The sequence below is a fragment of the Apteryx rowi genome, unplaced genomic scaffold, assembly GCF_003343035.1.
Source record: "Apteryx rowi isolate R43461 unplaced genomic scaffold, aptRow1 scaffold_73, whole genome shotgun sequence".
NCBI classification, from domain to species: domain Eukaryota; kingdom Metazoa; phylum Chordata; class Aves; order Apterygiformes; family Apterygidae; genus Apteryx; species Apteryx rowi.
This window is the reverse complement of record NW_020451016.1, coordinates 2,443,021-2,460,233: the sequence shown is the minus strand read 5'-3', so window position 1 is coordinate 2,460,233 and position 17,213 is coordinate 2,443,021. Positions and strand designations below refer to the sequence as shown.

Sequence of the window (17,213 nt, the reverse complement as noted above, 5' to 3'; positions counted from 1 at the left end):
GATCACCTTTGGTTTTAACCACCAGTATGATTCTGTGACAAAAGGAAAAATAAAAATTGCATTCATCGTTATTTTAGTATCTATTGCCGTTTTACGCTTATTAAACCATTTTATTTTGCCCAGGCTAAATTATATCAGTATAGTAACAAGTCAGTCAGTTATTATGCTTTAAAATAATGTCCAAGAGCTTTGGTCCACTTTATTTGGTAATACATAAGTGAGACAGGTACAAAAATGCAATGTTATTCCTTTAAGTTAGCACAAACATCTGATAAAAGAATAAATAGAAAGTGCACTTTAAGGCCTCGATCCTACAAATAGACACATGACGTGGAATCCTTGCCTGCATGTGGGGCACACAAATGTGCACAGGCATATCATCTACTTGCAGCATCAGGGCCTTTACATTAGTAAAAGTATAGCCAAGATTATGAACTACAGTTCACTAGTTACAAGTACCTTTCTAGCCTCCAGCAGATTGCATTTATATTTGTAATTTTTTATGAGTTTTTCACTAGGTTTCCCAGAGTGTGCTAGACATCACACAAACAAATAAGAAGGAATCTGGGAACATGCATATAGACACTTTAGCTTTGAGCAGCAATTCATCTAAGATTTGAGCTCTGGCAATGGCCTGTTTGGAGGAAACCACCATTAATCCTACTGAGAAAATGTCCTTGTTATTCAGAAATGGTTGAGGGTTCTAAGCACATATCTGTATATACCATTCAAAATAGTTTCGTATTTGCTGTTCTCTTTTTTTAAAATATTATTGTTATTTTCATAATGGATTTTTTTTTCTATCCATACCTATGTCCCATTCTTTCTGTATCCTGTTTAGAGTTTTTGTATATTATAGCTTATGGTTCCCCTCCATGGTGTTATTTTTTACAGGTCAATGGTTCTCATCCCAGAGACCTGACAAGCTAAAATTTGTTTTAAAAGTCCTGTGACAATTTAAACAAAAAAATGAGTATCTTTATTTATGAGAGAACCATTTCTGCAATTAATTATAGATTGTCATATTTCAGAAGAGGAGAGGGTAATCAAACCTTCCTTTCATTTCAGTATTTTGCTAAATTTCATTCTTATATCTCTTACAGAACTTATTTTAATTCTATCCCATTTGACTTTAATCTTAAGCTTTGCCTTCCTACTTTCATTTCTTATGTTTGCTCTCTTTTATCTTAAATTGATATCTTGCAGCTTTTGCTATGTAATTAAAGTTCACATGGTTTTTGGCTGTCTTCTGAAAATAAATGTGAATTTAGATTTACATGTTTTCATTAGTAAAAAGATAAACAGTTTAACACTAGGCAAAATGGTGCCCTATTCTGGGGACAGGTTCTGCTGCCTTTATTCATTTTTCATTAGCAGTTCAAGTAGACATAGATATTACATAAAAGTGTTCTCCATATAAGAGCGGTAGAACTGGTCTTAAATGATTTTTCAACCTTCTTGGTTTTTTTTATTTTATTTTATGTTTGAAATTGACATTTTTAAGATGCATTAGCCATTTGAAAGGTACCCAGAAATTAGCAGTAACGGTCATGGGTGGGCTGCCATTACCTTTTATTATTTGGTTGTGAAATACCTAACTCAATGGGGCTACAATCTTGAATGGAGCCTTTAATCCTTATTGTAATTTGAATAAATAATAATAAAACGCCCTACTTGATCAGTGATCTACAGACACGTGCTTACTTGGACAGACATAATGCTCTGGCTCTTTTCATTATGGCTTTGTTTTGAAGAGTACATCCATGTAAGCTTTGTCCAGATCCATGGATTTCTTCTGCATTGTTGCTCGCAAATGCTCAGGGAGCAGCCTCCTACTTCTCATCTCCTCCAAGACAATATCATCCTTGTTTCGAGGCCTCTGGGTCCTAGCATCCTCAAGGGCACTGTGCACGTCCTGCAGTTTCATCTGAAGCCAGTCCTGTCTCTCCACAGTGTGCCGATGCTCTCCAAGATTATGCATTAATTGCATCTCACTCACTGATCTTTTCCTGTACAAAAGGAAAGCAAAGATAGAGACTCATCATGGCCCTCCTTGAATTCTTGGTCTTCACACAAAAAACAGGTTTGGAAACTCTTGGAAGGTACTGCAATACGGAGCTGTAGAACCTATCTTTCTAATTTATAAGGGATAGAGTGACATCTGGAGAAGAGAAGAAGGGTGGATGGTGATTTGTTAATGGTAATGGATTTATTAGTGAGAAGACAGCAAAAAATGTGAAGTAATTCTGTTYTGTAACAATGTTGTTTGGCTACAATAAGTTTATCACTTATTTTAGCTGTTGTAGTTGAGCTCAGGGCTTACATGATAATAGGTAACATTAATAAAATTATGGCACTTATTCAGAGGTAGTTTTCTGTGAACACTATAGCTTAGGAAGCATGATTTCCTGTGGATTTGTGTCTCAAGGCTAACTGATGTTAGTGTCTAAGCAAGTGTGAGTTCCAGCTAAAGATTCTCCCAAAACTGGTGCTTTTATAAAGACGCTCTCCTGTGTAGACCCCCAAGTGTCTAGTAAGGGATGCAACTTATCCAGCTAGGGAAATACTTATATGATTTTTCTTCCTGTACTCAGCTGCCTATTTTTCAAAAAATGCATAAGAACCAGGTGTATTTGAGATCTCTACTGTTATACATAAAGACAGAATTGGGCCAGTTTGGCTTGATGTGGCCAATGGGTTCCAAAGTGGGGATAGAAAGACTCACACACATATAAACTTCTATGCAGACAGAAAAATTGACCATTTTCTCACGAACAGCTAAAATCATCCTCCAAACTTCAGAAGTGTATGACAATGTACTTACATCATTGGTCGTCCATCTGACTTCGTAAAAAAACAAATGGCATATAAAATGATTGCAGTCTTGGCCAGATTTTTTATAGAATTCATTTCGCCTATAAAGATAGAAATGAATACATATGTAAATGTGTATTTCAAATAATTTCTGTTTAGTTAACTCAAAAGAAATTTAGTTTAGAAAAAAAGATAAAGACATCAGAAAAGTAACATTGAAAAATATTTTTCTCGTGAAATGTGTTAGAGCAAGGAATGTAACTGTAGACTTTATTTCTAATACTAATTTTGTGAACAACTTACTGTAAATTCTTAGGCAAGTCTTAAGAACTTCTGTCAGCCTCAGTTGCCCTGCATCATCAACATATCAGTACCCATCACTTTGATACTAGGGTGCAAAACACCATGTCACTCCAATAAAGTTATTAGTATTTAGAAATCATTTATACTTGATATGGTCCAAGTGTGTTGAAATACTTGTATATAGCTATGCAGGTGAATTTTTTTTTCTTTTATCTATTTCTTGTGTGTCACTGAGTTGCACATTCTCTAGCATGAAGAACTTGACACTGTTCTTCACAGTTCTTGCATAGTGGCATAACTCTACTGAGTTATGTTATTCCCCACTGAATTACATAAGAGAAATCAGAACTGAGCCTCCCATTTTTTCAGGGTTAATACTGCATTGCCAGTGTTAATTCTACTCTGCTCAGTATATCATCAGCAAAACTGTCACCTGGGATATACTTGAAGAATACTTAGTGCTGATGATGCTACAACAAGCAGAAATAAAAATGTCCAAATTTCAATTTCCAATTTGGATTTTCAGTATTGACAGCCAGAAAAGGCATCTTTTTGTTATAACTTAAGCAATTTGTGACAGAATAACTGAGACATAATAAATATAGAACTCCACAGCGCTATTTTTGCAGTATTTTCTACAGATTTACTCTAGGTCAGAAAAGCATTTACTACACAATATCTTGCATGAGAATATGGTTATGCTCCTAGCAGTCCATCTAACTCAGTATTATGAATTCCATTGGATTCACTTAAGATATTTCTAACTCACTCTCTCAGATTTCTTCATTTCACAAATCTGGTTCAGATAATAGAATAGTTTGATCTTACTTATATTTGTTTTATGTTTAAGATAGTCAGAAAAGAAGCTAAAGTAAAAACTGAGTAATGAATCAATGATAAAATCAGTCTTCTAGAGAACTTGGAAGTAAAAAAGTATACTTACCAGACACTACCTTAAACAGATTTCTGGTTTGGGTATGTCAGCAGCTGACTGTCCCTTGATGTCAAGTATATTTAAAGACTACTGAATTGGTCTAGTGGACCCCTTAAATGTAACTTTAAAATAGAGCTTCTAAGTAACTTAGAAGCCCTTTTATTGTCTCAGTTGATGTCACTCTCAACACACACCCTCCTGACCCTCATGTACCCACCCTCAGATGCTTTTGTTAATTGGGCATTTACAGAGAAAAGAAAGGTCTCAGCAAAAAGAAAGTATTCTGGGTAACTGTGAAGAAGTTGGACTTTTAAATTCAGATTCCCTATTATGCATAGCTTTGTGCACCAGCTAACATAATCTCTGAAGCTGTAAAGATTTTCAGAGAAAGCTTTGTCATGTTAAATGCAGACAGGTAGAGCCTAAGATTATGCAGTGGGGTTAGTGATCTACAAATGCAAGCTTAAAACAAAATATTGAAAAGCTAATATTTGTAATAGCTGCAGGAAGTGAGAGTAGTCATTTTAGATCAGATACTAGGTTTCTTTGAGAAAGAATATGCCGGAGAAGGGCAGAAACCCCAAAGTGATAGAGGATCATTTCCAAGGTGTTTTTAATGCATAGCTGGTTATACTAAAAAGTTTTTAAAATATAGTGCTAGACTCTCACTGTCCTGTCATATATGCCTATGAATATCCCTGAATTACTCGAACGAGCCAGATATAATGGAGGCATTTGAAGAGGCTGTGGTATAAATTAGTGCTTGGAAAAGAAAGATAGAACTCTTTGCCTACATTCTAAGAAATTAAATATGTGTAAATCAGCAATCCTTCCCCTATGTATGAAGAAAGAGTATTTTTGGCTGTCAGGTACTTTTCCTATATTACATGTTTCATCTGGGTTCCGGCATGTTTCTCCAGAAAAAAAAAGTTTACTTCTGCACACTTTAGTACACTATTGGAAGCTATCATTGCTTTATCAGAAGCACTGTTTAGATTATGCTGTATACCTGTAGTATTTAATAAAGAGATAAAAGATATGTTTTATAATATTCATTTACCCGGGCAGTATTCTCATGGGGAAGAGAAAGGGAATGAAAGAATATTATAACCAGAGGCTCCGTAAAGCTCTAAAATGAGCTCATGGTTCTCTCAGTAAACAGTAAACTAAGAAGTAAAGGAACTACTCACTTAAATGATTTCAAGAAAAAAGGATAGAGATGGTTTCCTGTGTGATACAGTCAGTTGTCACTGTGCTTCCACCTACACACAGAGAAAACTTACAGAGGTTTATGGGGCCGGTATGTTTTGCTAGGAGATTTGTATCTGATCTGGCTGCTAGCAATACTAACTTAAAGGCTTTAATAAATAAAAATGTATGAGGGACATGGAATGCCAGGAAAGGATTTGAAAAATCTCTACACAATTGGTAACGAAAGGCACCATTTTTTAGATTAAACCATAATAAACATACACAAAACCTTCAAAGCAAGGCCTCAAGGCAGTGTTCTTGCAAAGGGCTGGCAGCCATTTGGAACCTCTAGCGTGTAACAGCAAAGCCTTAATTAAAGGCTAAGCATTATAAACTCTAGTGTCTGTATACAAAAAAAAAGATGTTTTCATATAAACCAAGAGCAACTGATAGCAAAAATTGGCAATAAACCATTAGCAGTGATTGCAAAATGAGTATTAGCAGACCTGGGTTGCAGAGGTTATTCTTTTATTGTAGTTGCATTCCTGACAACTCACATGTAAATCCTGAAGAGAGACCCCATTCTAGGGATTTGAATAAAATTGAGATAGAGAAAACCCGAGAGTATGATCTTGTAATTCTAAATACTCTGCTGGCTTCGTACAAATATCGTCTGTTACAGTAGCTGCCCTTAAAAAAGATGTAATTTTAGCTAGCTTATTTGCTGCATATCTAGTCTTTATGACAATGGTGAAATAGGATTTCTTATTCAATGTCATTTTTATTCAAAGGTACTAAATTGGTTGCTCCTTAAATGTCAAACAAAGATTGCTAAACTTGAAACGTGAAAGACATTTTTGTGTGTGGAAAAATATGGAAGACAAATTAGAACTGTGCTATTTGCCTCAGATGAGAGAACATGCAAAAAAATAAGAAAAATATGAAATATATACCCCAATATTTGTCAACTAAAAGGGCCTATGATAGTAATTATATAAAGATTTAAATTAGAGTTCAAAATTGGCATAGTTTCTTTGTATACACAGAAAAAAGTTACTTACTTGTTTTGGATTATTACCCCTGATATCCAGAAGTGTTATTATTTGAAAATACAGCTGCTAATACCTTATCCGGTGTGTGTCATCTGTATTTGCTGAACATGGCATATCAAGCGTGGGAATGACAGGTAATGGACCAAATGAATGTCATTCTTTTATGAAATACTGTAATTGTGAACATTTTTCTTCAAACACAATGTATCCACTGTCTAATGGTCAGTAGAAAATAGTATTGAGCTTTTTTAGAAGATGCTTAAAAAAGATGGAGGTTCATGTTCAGATTCAAATTTTTCTCTTTCTTAAGCATCCTTTTAACAAATCCAGATCCCTTTTGGGTGGTACTTAATGGAACAGCAGAACCTAGGAAACCAGTGCCAACCCCTGCTGAAACGCTGTTAGGTAGGAGGCTTAAAACCAGACTACCCAAATATGTATTCAGAAATGTTATAAAGGAGGTATATAAACCCTTATGAAACAATGAAAAAAAAATATTATTTGCACTACGAAAAAAACATCTCATGAGCCTTTGTATGTGTAAGACTAGGTATATAAATACAATGGCAAAATATGAGTGAAAAAAACCAAGTTTCTTATGAAAATATCCTCTGCCAGTGAGGTGCCCACAAAAGAGGACAGACCTATAGGGGTCAATTTTTGTTTCTCTGAGAACAGGAGGAAGAAAAACAGAGTGGATTCTGAGTTTCTGTAATTCTGAGATTCTGAAAACTGCAGGCGATGAATGAGCCAATGCATCAAACAGTGGGAACGACTGAATAGAACAGTCCAGAAGCTATAAGCCATTAGATGTTTCAGGTAGCTACCAGACAAAGGAGACTGATTCAGAGATTGATTGCAAACAATTGGTTTATATGCTGCATTATCAATACTGAATTTTCTTTTCCTTTGGAAGAGGGAAAGGTGAGAATGGGTAACTTTTTATGAGACTTGGGTTGAAATATAATAATGCTTGGAAGATTCTGGTTCAAGGTTGTGATTACTTCTTCAAGTATGTCAGTCAACTGTCTCAGGCTAGAGAGAGTTCTCAATCATCGTCAAAAACAAAGAATGCTATACTTGAAGTGAGACAATATAGCGATATACTCCAGATTGCATTATGATAATAGCTAATTTATGACATCAGGCATTATAGTTGTAGGCACCAAACAAGGGAATGGCACTTGTGAAGGAGAGGGCAGAAAAACTGAAAATGCTGGAATCATAGTGTGGGAGAGAAGAGCTGACCACAGCCTTTTCCTCTGAAAAGCCTTTTCCTTGATCAGTCATAGAAATACTCTTCCCTGACCTTCTCTTATAGATTGAGTAGGTACTTTAATCAACTGTGCATGAAAAAATCTCTGTGCTGCTTTGTTTGCAGGAGGCGTGCCACCTTGCTTTGAATTTGTGCCATTGAATGTAATCGGACTCCAGGGCTGAAAACAAGTGGGAAGCAATTAGACAGATTTTACAGACAGGTAGGTGAACAGTGGCTGCAATTCTGAAAATACTGAATTCTGTACAACCTCCTTCTCATACTCTATCCATTTTGCCAGGAAAAAGGATTATACTGCATCTCAAAACTAAACACATCCTGAGGTACATTACTGGATTATGGTTAGATGATACAGTACTTCCTAGTATTATACCCTAAGTGACTAGAGCATATTTTTCACGAATTAATTGTATAATCTGGTGTATTAATATTCCTGTAGAGCTCTTAATCCTCTAAATTTGAGTTAAGGTTTAAGTTCTGAAGTCAGATTATTTCTGTGTTATTTACAAAATCAGGCTTTTGCCACTTTGCTTATTTCAGCGGGCAGTTCCAGATAAAATGCATTCTAACCAGAACTGTAGCTAACAGAGTATTAGTAGGTCATTGAGCAAGGGAACAAAGTAATTGGTGACACACTGGATGACTGGTGAGGCAACCTTTCTAAATGTGTGCAAGGAATATTTCTGCCTTGACACAATGAAGATCCAAAGTGACACTCAGTAAACTCTTCAGATCTTCATTTGATTGACAAGATTTGTGGCTTGTCAAATACCACAGCAGCGTGTTTGGTAATTGATGTAAGTAATGTGGGGTATCCTCAGGTGTTCATTGGCTTCCTGCAACTAGATGAAGCTTCTATCACATGCCAGTTTCCAATTAGATGGAAAACTACAAATGGCCTTATATGAAAATCAAAAGATAGCATAACACAGTTTCAGTTTATGCCCAATCCGCTTGATACAATGCATTTTTAGCAGCTACTGGTAAATGTGAGTTTGGAAACAATTGCTTGCCAGTATATCTTTCTTCAGTTATGTAACATCCCTCATCTGAGAATCACAATGTTCATGAATCTCCTTGATTTCTTTGTGAGAAAAATAAATATTGGTGTTGTTTCTTTATGTTTTATGGACATTTAGGGAAAGACAGGTTAAATACAAACATCACTGAGAAGATCAGAGAGAAAACAAAAGCTGGTAGATTCTAATCCCAATCACCTGACTTTAAGTATACTTGCTTACATAGTTAGATAAACTAGACACTGTAATGATAACTGTGATCCAGATTATTTCTAGAGTTTTCAGTGATTAAATGAATCACATATGGTGTCTAAATGGACACCTGTTATTCTTTTTTTTTTTTTTTTGCCCTGAATTTAACATATCCAGGTTATAAGATAACAAAGATATCCTGCTTATCATGGATTTTCTCTCATGACCTATCATGGACATGCCATGTTTTGATGATATGATCATGAATGTATGAGTGTTTGCTCTCTGCATGCCACCCTACACCTTGGCTGCATAGAGTTTCATATAGCATTACATGGCTGTTTTGAAGCCTAAATGGAGAGCCCTGCTTACCTCATCTCTCTCTCATGAGAAGAATCTGAAGCTTGATGAAACAGCCCAGAACAGCCTGGAGGAATGCTACAATGGCTGTTAAGGAAAGTCATGAAGATGAGGTACATCTTATTCTCCACAGAGACATTTTTCAGTGGTCAGTAACAATAATGCTATTTTGTATCAGAAACAATAAGAAAAGCCTTGTTTATTTTCAACACATACATACTGACACATTTTTAAAGAATGGGTGGGTGTTATGAATTGTGGACTTGATGTGTAAATGTTCATAGAATTGTATATGAAAATATAGATGTTACTTCAGATTTTAAAGTTCTGTTAAATTATTTTACAATCAATGATTGCTCAGTGGAATATTAGCCCTCATGACACTGAAACTCCATATTGTCAATGTTTTGCTGAATACATTGCTATAATGAACAATACAGTGTCTTATAAATGCATTTATGACCTTCTTCAGTAGATAGCAGGCTGGTATAGTACACAAAACTGCTGTTGGATCATCAGAGTTTTGGGGTTGAAATATATATATACACGCACACACATATGTTCATCTATAGGTCAGAATGTGTACTGGCCTATTACTTGCTCTGAATGCTTTGTGCAGGCTTGAGTTCTCTTTTAACATGAAATGCAGTGGTAGCTCTAATGAGGGATCATGTTCTTTTTTTGTCATCCTTGAAACTGACATGGAATCCCTCACCAGCCACCCAAAGAGACGAGTTTGAGGTGTACAAGTAATCCCAGGGGGAAATGCCTGTAACACGGGGGACAGCAGTGAGTCTAAAATCTTCCCCTTTTTCCAGGATTAAGCACCTCACTCAAGACTTCAGAATTCAGGAACTTTTTCCTGAGAATATATCTGCACACTTAGGCACAGGCACATACAGTCTATAAAACTCATTATTTTAAAAACAATTAATGCATCTACTAGCAAAGGTTTAAGTAGTTAAATATCAGTATTTATTTCATCCTAAAAGTGAGCTGGGGAGCAGCAGATACCTGCAAGTATCTGGTTTGACCTAACAAAACCAGTGTAAGAGTGAATGTGCTAATTTTGCATAAAATAGTCTTACAAGACGCGGGATGATACAGGATAGAACAAAGAAGGTCTGCATGTTTTATACAGGCAACCACATATTTTCCTGTTCTTTCTACTGAAAAGACATTTCAAGTTCATATTCCCATATTTTTTGCAGTCACTGCAGATGAGCAGATAATCTCCAAGTAAGCAATCTGGAGCTTGATGAAATCTCATGGGAATGACAAGTTCAGATTACAAACAAATGATGACATTTCAGACCTTTCCTTCAATTCTCTGAAGGCCCTGAAAAAATCAGAGTTCATAGTATGTTAGTTGAAAAACATGAAAAATAAATAGCTTGCAAAAATCATTGTTTTGCTTATATTACAAAAGAAACTATTGTAATAGTTGCTGTGCAAACATGGAATAAGATGCAGAGCCTCCAATAATGGTGTTACTAAGGACAAAAAAATATGTTGTATTTTATATAGAGCTTTTCATTATTTGAGATATAATTATGGCAAATGAAATGCTTTGTTATGCACAGAAGACCTTGTCCCAGAAACAAAATTAAATAAATGAAAGCTTCTAGATACAAGACTTATTACAGATTAAATCACTTACTAGTTATATATTCTCACCTGAAGTTTCTTCAAATACTCTGTTAATATATTTGTATATTTAGTTGTAATAGATCCTATTTTCTGAAGGGGTAATATTTTTTCTGCCTTTTACCACACTTATTTGATCCACCCTTTTCTCTAATTTAGCCTGATTATTAATACTTGTCAACATCATGTTCTTGAATTAATATTTTTCTTTTACAGAACTCAAAACATTTTAAGTACAGTTAATTTGCTTTGTATTACTTCCATATTGAACATGAATTTTCTCAAAACTCATTTTTTTTCTTCAATCTTCCAAAAATATCAATATTAGAATGAAATTCTTATAGTAATTCTCATAATATAATACATCAACAAGTCTAGCACCTTCTATGCCATTTGAGCATCAATCACTTTCTGTTCTGCTTTTTACTTGATTCTTCTCTGTGGTCTGATTTGACAGTGTGGTCTATGATAAAATTCACTTTATGGTAAGATGTGTGGGTCTCAGTGGCTAACAATTATTTGCTTTTGTTTCTATGTTTCTCTCAGTCTCTTTGTTGAGCCAGTGAGATTCAAAAGAGGAAAAAGATGTCTTTTGGCTCCGTAKATCATCATTCTTGCCTTTTCTAGTGGGACTTTTGACAGAGGAGAGCATTATTACTAACTGTAGTGGTAGTTTTTGTGAATCAGATTGTACTAGTCCAAAGTAATCTAACTCAGTATGTCTCTTTTAGATCTTGTAGCTTCTTTCTTGCCGACATCCATATTTCTCCTCTCTCATCAAGCTGTACAGACTACCTCATTTTTAAATTTTTATTACTGAATTGTTTAGTTTTCAACTTAGTCTCTGCTGAAATCTGTTCCTAAGCTGCTTCTCTTCCTCCATATGAAATTCAAACTCCTCATCTTAATTTTCTAGGCTTTTTGCAAAAGGCCTAGATATCCACTGTTGTGCACCACACATTGCCATTTTAACCAGTGCATTTTGGGCTAGGATACTAACAAATCAAAATTTTCTTAGCTTGCACTGTGCATAAATGGCAATATAGAGTGCTACGTGGTGAAGGACCTAATCCTATATTTCTGCCCTCATTTTCTACTACCCTCTGTTTTACACTATGATCTCCCTATCTCATAGCATAGTCTAGAGGAGGTAAGGACTAACCAATTCCCTCTTTGGCTCTTCTTCACTTGCTGAGTAGCCTAAGCAAGCCACTTCATCTTTCCATGCTTCGGGGTCCTTAATAAAAGGGTCATCCCTATAGAGTCCTGTCCCTAACGTGATTTTTTTTTGTGCTGACCCCTATGTTAGGAACAGGCTTTCCTCCATGAGCCAAATAACTTTCCTTCTTTTCACTCCTTTGCCCTCTTATTACTGCTCATTATCCAGTTCTATTCCCTTGAATGTTTTTCAATATTTAAGTAAAAATAACAATGAGTATATATAGACAAATATATTAAACAATAGCAGAATCCATAAGAAGCAGCCCAAACATATTTTGTCCTACTGTATACCATTTCTTCCCTTTCTGTAAGTTGTCTGATTCTGTATGGCTCCATGATTGTGAACTCTTCAGCTATAGACCACATTTTGTGATGAATTCTTATGCACATTTACCATCCTGTAGCAGTATCAATGGGCTTTCACAGTGATCCTACAAATGCATCTTAAAAACACACACAGAGAGTCCATGTAAAGGAAGGATTCTGACCCATCATCCTAGCGGTCCTCTGAAATTAAAGACAGAAGAATAATTTAGTCAACCACTGTATTAGTTCTCCCAAGATTAGTGCCCTTTCTCCTCTCCCAGGCATTGTGAAACTCCTCTAAAAGGAGTCTCCGGTACCTGTGTCGTACAAATGACCTCAAAAACAGTACAAAAGTACAGTCAGAAGCTAACAGGAAATTGGACGTACTAATGTGCAAACAGATTCTGAGGCAATAGTAGCATCCTAGACCCCTCAAAAATCTCTTTTTATCTAGGAGTTTCATGAATGCCTGTGAAAGTATAAATTTCCTAAGGTGTATGGAGGAGGTGGCTCGAGCTAACAGTTTGTTTTTGTTGCATGCTAGCATCTGTGCTCTAACTGTAGGAATGGAGTCCATAAATAACCCAGCCCAGTTACCTTTTTCAGAACTTCAGGGATGGCTAATCCCAAAAATAGATGAATTACATAACTCAGTTCTCTAAACATACCCATTCACTCTGCAAACTAGGTTCTTTGCACACCGCTTTAAAATGAGTGCATCCCTCTAGCTTACAGCTAATACTCACTGGAGAAGTTGTGCAGCTGACATAGTTGTACTCAGTCAGAGGAGCAATGCTAATTTTCAGCATCTAAGGGTTTAGACTTTGGCTGCAGATGTTTGTTAAAATTAATGTAAGAAGAGGAGTAGATTTGAAATATCAGACTCTAATGAAGTTTCTAAAGTTAAATTAGGTAGGGCCAAACAGGCATGCTTTTGTATGCACCAGGCAGGATGCACATGGCTGAATTATATGAGGGGGAGCAAATATTCAGTCTGAATCATGCACATTTGCAACACTGTCCTTGAAATTAAGGTCACAACAGAAGCTAGAGAAGTGTTTCTTCCTCTGGAAACAATAGTATTTAAGAAACACTTAACACTAAAGGGAAGATCTCATTCTAGAGTTATGAAATCTGTTTTTAAAGGAGCAACTGCATACAAATCTGCAGACCTAGCGTATAATAAGTGGAAATGTCTTCCCTGGATCAAACGCTAACTCTTTAAAACTCTACTAAGGTCCTTTTACTGTGAATTGTGTACCAGAAGTATTTTTGCATATGGCATGCTAGAATACCACAGGAGTCTTTAATGCACACAATTAACGTCCCGTTATTGTCTTCTCAAGCTGAGCAGTAACATACCTCACTGCCACAGTGTCTCAGCAGCCGAACAGTGTAGAGAAAGGATACTGCATTGGAATGGGCAAATCTGAATACATGCGTGCTCAATACGACCTCATCACATTAGGAGTGTACTTAGAGAAATCATATCCTTCCAGAAAAGTGTGCTCTACAGCTGTGTTATCATTAATGCCAGAACAGGTATCTTGCTCGTTTTCCAGAAGTGCGAGAAAAGGTAATTCTCATACCATCTCTGAGGGAAGAATTACTTTATCCATTTTACAGATGGGTGAATGGAAGTAGAAAAAATTATGTCTAAAAATTGCAGAGCTGAAATCTACCTATAATGATAGGAAATATCAATGCAAGGCCCCTGCATCACTGCATATAAGTGGAGATACATGCCCATAAAAGTGGTCCACACTATATAATGATCTGACTGCAAGGACCAAAAGCCAAGCTGCAGTTTGGAATGTGAGGTCCTGCTCTCCAGCCAGCAGTGCAGAGCGCAGGGCTGCCGCTCTATTGCTGGCCTATTATGTAACGGTATACGCTCTCTTCTCCGTAAGTGATCCAACTCCTGCAGGAGGCACATATTTCCCACTTTACTAGGGCTGCAATCTCATCTTTTTTTCCCAGTTTTGAGATTCACAGAGGTATTACGCAAAATGTACAGACTGTTTTTTAAGCTTCTCAAGTTGAATGTTATTCAATTTTCACTCTATTTATGTGTCATGTTTTGAGCTTTCCAGACATACTCATTTTCTTTCCATCAACCTTCCCTATTTTATCCATCTTCTGTTGTGGTTCTCTCCTGGGTTTTTATTCCTAATTTAAAATCGGTCATATAAGCAGTAAGGCAAACTATCTAACATATTTTTGAAGAAATATGAATACATATTTTTCTGCTTAATTTATAGCTCTATTCTCTTGAAGCACAAAGTAAAAGCTCTTTGCAAAAATATAAACACTGAATGGAATGACTGTCATTCTTTGGATTTCTGGGAAGCCTCACACTGACAGCTGTTATTGCTGGTGCCAATCCCACCTCCATGTAATAAAACACTTCTCTCTATTATCTCACTGCACAAGTATGATAAATACTTTGTTACAGGTGTTTACTTGCATCCTAGTCCATCTGTGACAGTGAAACGCAGGTGCTAACAAGTCACTCAGCTTCTGTGGCTGCGTTGTAAATAGCATTAGACTAACCAAGTGATCATATCACACATCAATAGTTCTCATCACCAAACATCTTACATTTGTCATTTCTGAGTACAGACTGTGAAACAATACAAAGGGCTTTTCAAATTCCTCCATGTTCTGAAGAGATTACTGTCCATGTAACATTTTTAACAGAAGAAGAAGCAGCTTTTAATTATCTCCTGTTTCATAGAATCATTTGCATTGGAAGAGACCTCAGAGGTCATCTAGTCCAACTTCAACAGTGATTTCAGACCAAGCTGATCAGGGTTTTATCCAGTCGGGTCTTGAAAACCTCCAAGGGTGGAGATTTCATAAGATCTCTGAGCAATCTGTTTCTATGCTTAGTTATCCTTACAGTGAGAACTTTTTCTTCCTTTAGCTAGTCAGAATCTCCCATTTCATTTTGTAACTATTGCCTCTCATTCACTCACAATGCACCTCAGTAAAAAATCTGGCTCTGTCTTCTTGGCAACCTTCTCATAGGTACAGAAAAGCTCGTGTTACATCATCCCTAAGCCTTTTCCAGGTTGAGCAAGCCCGGTTCCCTCAGCTTTTCCTCCTGAGACAAGTGTTCCAGCCTCCTGACCATCGTGGTGGGCCTCTGCTGGACTTGCTCAACTTGATCATCTTTCTTGTACTGAGAGCCCCAAAACTGGACACAGTATTCCAGATGCAGTCTAATGAGTGCTGAGTAATAGAGGATAAACACTTCTCCCGATCTGCTGGCTATGCTGCTATTGATACAGCCCAGGATGCTGTTAGTCTTCATTGTGGCCAGGGCACACTGCTGAATCATGTTTAGCTCACTGTCCGCCAGGATCCCGAGGTCCTTTTCAGCAGAGTTGCTCTCCAGCCAGTCTCCAGCCTTTACTATTGCAAGGGAAACTAACTCTTAAGTCCTTCTGAATGGCAACCCTGCCTTTGAGCTATCGACTGCACCCCTCAGGTTGGTGTCACCCTCACAGTTGCAGAAGGCATATTCTGTCTCATCGTCCCCGTCACTGATAAGGTTATGAAACAGAATAGGTCCCAGACTAGACCCCTGAGAAACTCCACTTGCAGTCAGCCTCCAGGTGTAGTACAAACCACTGTACTTTGAGTTTGATGATCTAACCAGTTTTTCATCCATCTAGTTGTCCATCTATCTAGACTGTAACGTTCCAACTTGTTTACAAGAATGCTGTGAGGGACTGTGTCGAAAGCCTTGCTAGAGTCAAAGTAGACATCCCCTGCTCTCTCCTTATCCCACAGATCTAGTCATTTCATTATAGAAGGCAATCAGGTTGGTCAATGCCATGCTGGCTATTCCCATTTACCTTTTTCTCCTTATGTGCCCAGAAATGGCTTTCAAGAGGACTTGCCCTAGGATTGTACGGGGACCAAAGTGAGGCTGAAAGACCTCTAGTTCCCAGGATCATCCTTCTTGAAGCAAAGGCAAAAAAATCTGCAAGACATGCATACAAATTAGATGACAGTTTCCAGTGTGTTTCTGCAGGGGAARAAAAAAAAAAAAGAATTCCAGACTGAGATAGTTACATAGCAGTTTCATATGCAAAATAAAAAGCAAGGAAAAAAGACAAGTTTGTACCATTTATTAAATGGTACAAAGAGAGGTTGACTGAAAATAATGATGTTTTAGCTCTACAAAATGAACTGAACTAGACATTCAAATGTCGTTACAAGGAAAGTGGTATAATAATTAGAGAAAGAAACAAACTAGGTAAGGTGATTAAGGGATCTTCAGTATTTAGTTTTGTTTACAGTATGCAAAATATTCAATAGAAATAGCCTCTGTTCTTGAGGACAGTGAACCAATTGTGTCAGTCTTTAAAAAAGGCCCTTGTGATGATCTGGTGTTTTATAAAATAGTAAGCTTAATTTCTGTACATTGATTGCCCTTTAGTTAAAATGGAATAACAAAAATTACAACATGAAGCACAAAGATCCCATCTAACTTATCTCTCAAATTTTTTAGAATATTTTTAGAAAATTTTTAGAAAGCAGTAGATAAAGAAGACAATATGGACCTTGAGTTTGACCTGATTTAGTAATTCCTATGATCATAAGAATGTCTCATGTCAAAAGATGTCATCACCTGAGTGCAAGTTTCCCACAGGTATTTTGTCCCCTCACTTTCACTATTTACATCAGAAAAAAAGAATCCAGATACTGAAAAAATATTTATGTGAAAGGAAAGAACACTTGAGCATTTAAACTTCTTTGAATCAATATTTTGTGTTTTACCTCTTTTGGGACCTTTATCATGCAATACATGGTGTACGAGTTGGCTTTGGCAAGTTTTGTAGAAAATTATAGCCTCTTCAAATATTTCAGCAGGCAGTGGTGAAACA

General features: G+C 36.6%; 1 protein-coding gene across 1 annotated transcript; it reads right to left on the bottom strand.

The window, feature by feature from the left end:
- Window positions 1-1,735: 1,735 nt before the first annotated feature.
- PTH (parathyroid hormone) lies at window positions 1,736-2,910 on the bottom strand. The gene is made up of 2 exons (XM_026087773.1): window positions 2,825-2,910; window positions 1,736-2,009 (listed from the first exon to the last, which is right to left on the bottom strand). The coding sequence occupies exons 1-2, from the start codon at window positions 2,908-2,910 to the stop codon at window positions 1,736-1,738; spliced, it is 360 nt and encodes a 119-aa protein (XP_025943558.1).
- Between the last annotated feature and the right edge of the window lie 14,303 nt (window positions 2,911-17,213).

What these genes read in the sequence shown, in the direction of transcription:
- PTH (XM_026087773.1), bottom strand. Translation starts at nt 2,910, where the DNA reads ATGAATTCTATAAAAAATCTGGCCAAGACTGCAATCATTTTATATGCC. An exon ending in TCAGATGGACGACCAATGAT is followed by an intron (nt 2,010 to 2,824) that starts GTAAGTACATTG and finishes CCTTTTGTACAG; the next exon opens with GAAAAGATCAGTGAGTGAGA.